Genomic DNA, 1,036 nt, shown 5'->3' with positions numbered 1-1,036 from the left:
AAAAGCCATTTATTTCGACAACTGGCAAAAAGAATAACTTATATATATATTTATTTTTTCGAATCTGACAACATCAATTACGTAGAAGTAATAAGACTGATTCTTACCTGTTTTGGGAAAGCACGATATCTTGCAATTAACTTCCAAAAATCATCAACTGACTCAAGATTCATACAAGATTTCACAATTCTTTCTAACTCTATATGCACTCCCTCCAAGTGATTGATTGGGTAAAAATACCTGAAAATATTTATTACACAGTAAGAAAACTATGAATAACCTGGCACCTGATGTTAGTTTTTAAATGCACTCAAAGTAACTTTTAACACATTATTAGCCAATACAAGCATTTCATAATTGTGAAGTTTAATGATATATAAAGTCTGTAAGAATATTCATCATTCCATGACTCTGAAGATACTATTCAGACATGCTCAAACTTCTAGTATCACAATATATAAGAAAATAAGTGCACCCAAAAACTATATTGTACAGGTTGTTTATTTGTTTGCTTCAGATATTTGCCCAAAGCTAGACAAGGGCTATCAGTGTTAGCTATCCCTAGCTTTGAACTGGTAGACAAGAGGGAAGACAGCTACACAAAGCTACACAAGGGCTATCTGTGCTCTGCCCAAAACGGGTATCGAAACCTGGATTCTAGCGTTGTAAGTCAGCAGACATACCGCTGTGCCACTGGGAGCATGACAGTTTGAACCAAAGACCTTTGGCTTACACATATTTCCCCGAGATTAGTGTTCTTCCAATTGAATCAGCAGAATTACATTCTCAACCATATACCTTTCCAACATGACTGTTACAATGTGTTAAAAGATTTGCAAGAAATATTACTAATATTTCAGATTTATTACTTAATATTTGACCAATTAAATAAATAGTAATTTTTTTGGAAAAGCCATTTCCTGAATTTCAATATGGAATATTTGTAAACTGATGAATGCTAGACTAGCAGAAAATAATTGAAGCAGTACTATAGTAACACTTTACACCAAGCAAGGAGTAAGATAAATGTTTCATA

The 1,036-nt window shown here is 33.1% G+C and overlaps 1 protein-coding gene across 1 annotated transcript in view; it reads right to left on the bottom strand.

Annotated features, from left to right (window-relative positions):
* The window catches only part of LOC106458959, a 48,038-nt gene that overhangs the window by 34,417 nt on the left and 12,585 nt on the right, over window positions 1-1,036 (bottom strand). Inside the window, exon 4 of the mRNA XM_013918528.2 lies at window positions 108-240. Within this exon, the coding sequence (XP_013773982.2) occupies window positions 108-240 (133 nt within the window). The remainder of the gene's footprint in view (window positions 1-107; window positions 241-1,036) is intronic.

Source organism: Limulus polyphemus, unplaced genomic scaffold, assembly GCF_000517525.1.
Source record: "Limulus polyphemus unplaced genomic scaffold, Limulus_polyphemus-2.1.2 Scaffold538, whole genome shotgun sequence".
NCBI lineage: Eukaryota > Metazoa > Arthropoda > Merostomata > Xiphosura > Limulidae > Limulus > Limulus polyphemus.
The sequence above is the reverse complement of the archived record's forward strand: the minus strand, read 5'-3'. Positions and strand labels throughout refer to the sequence as shown.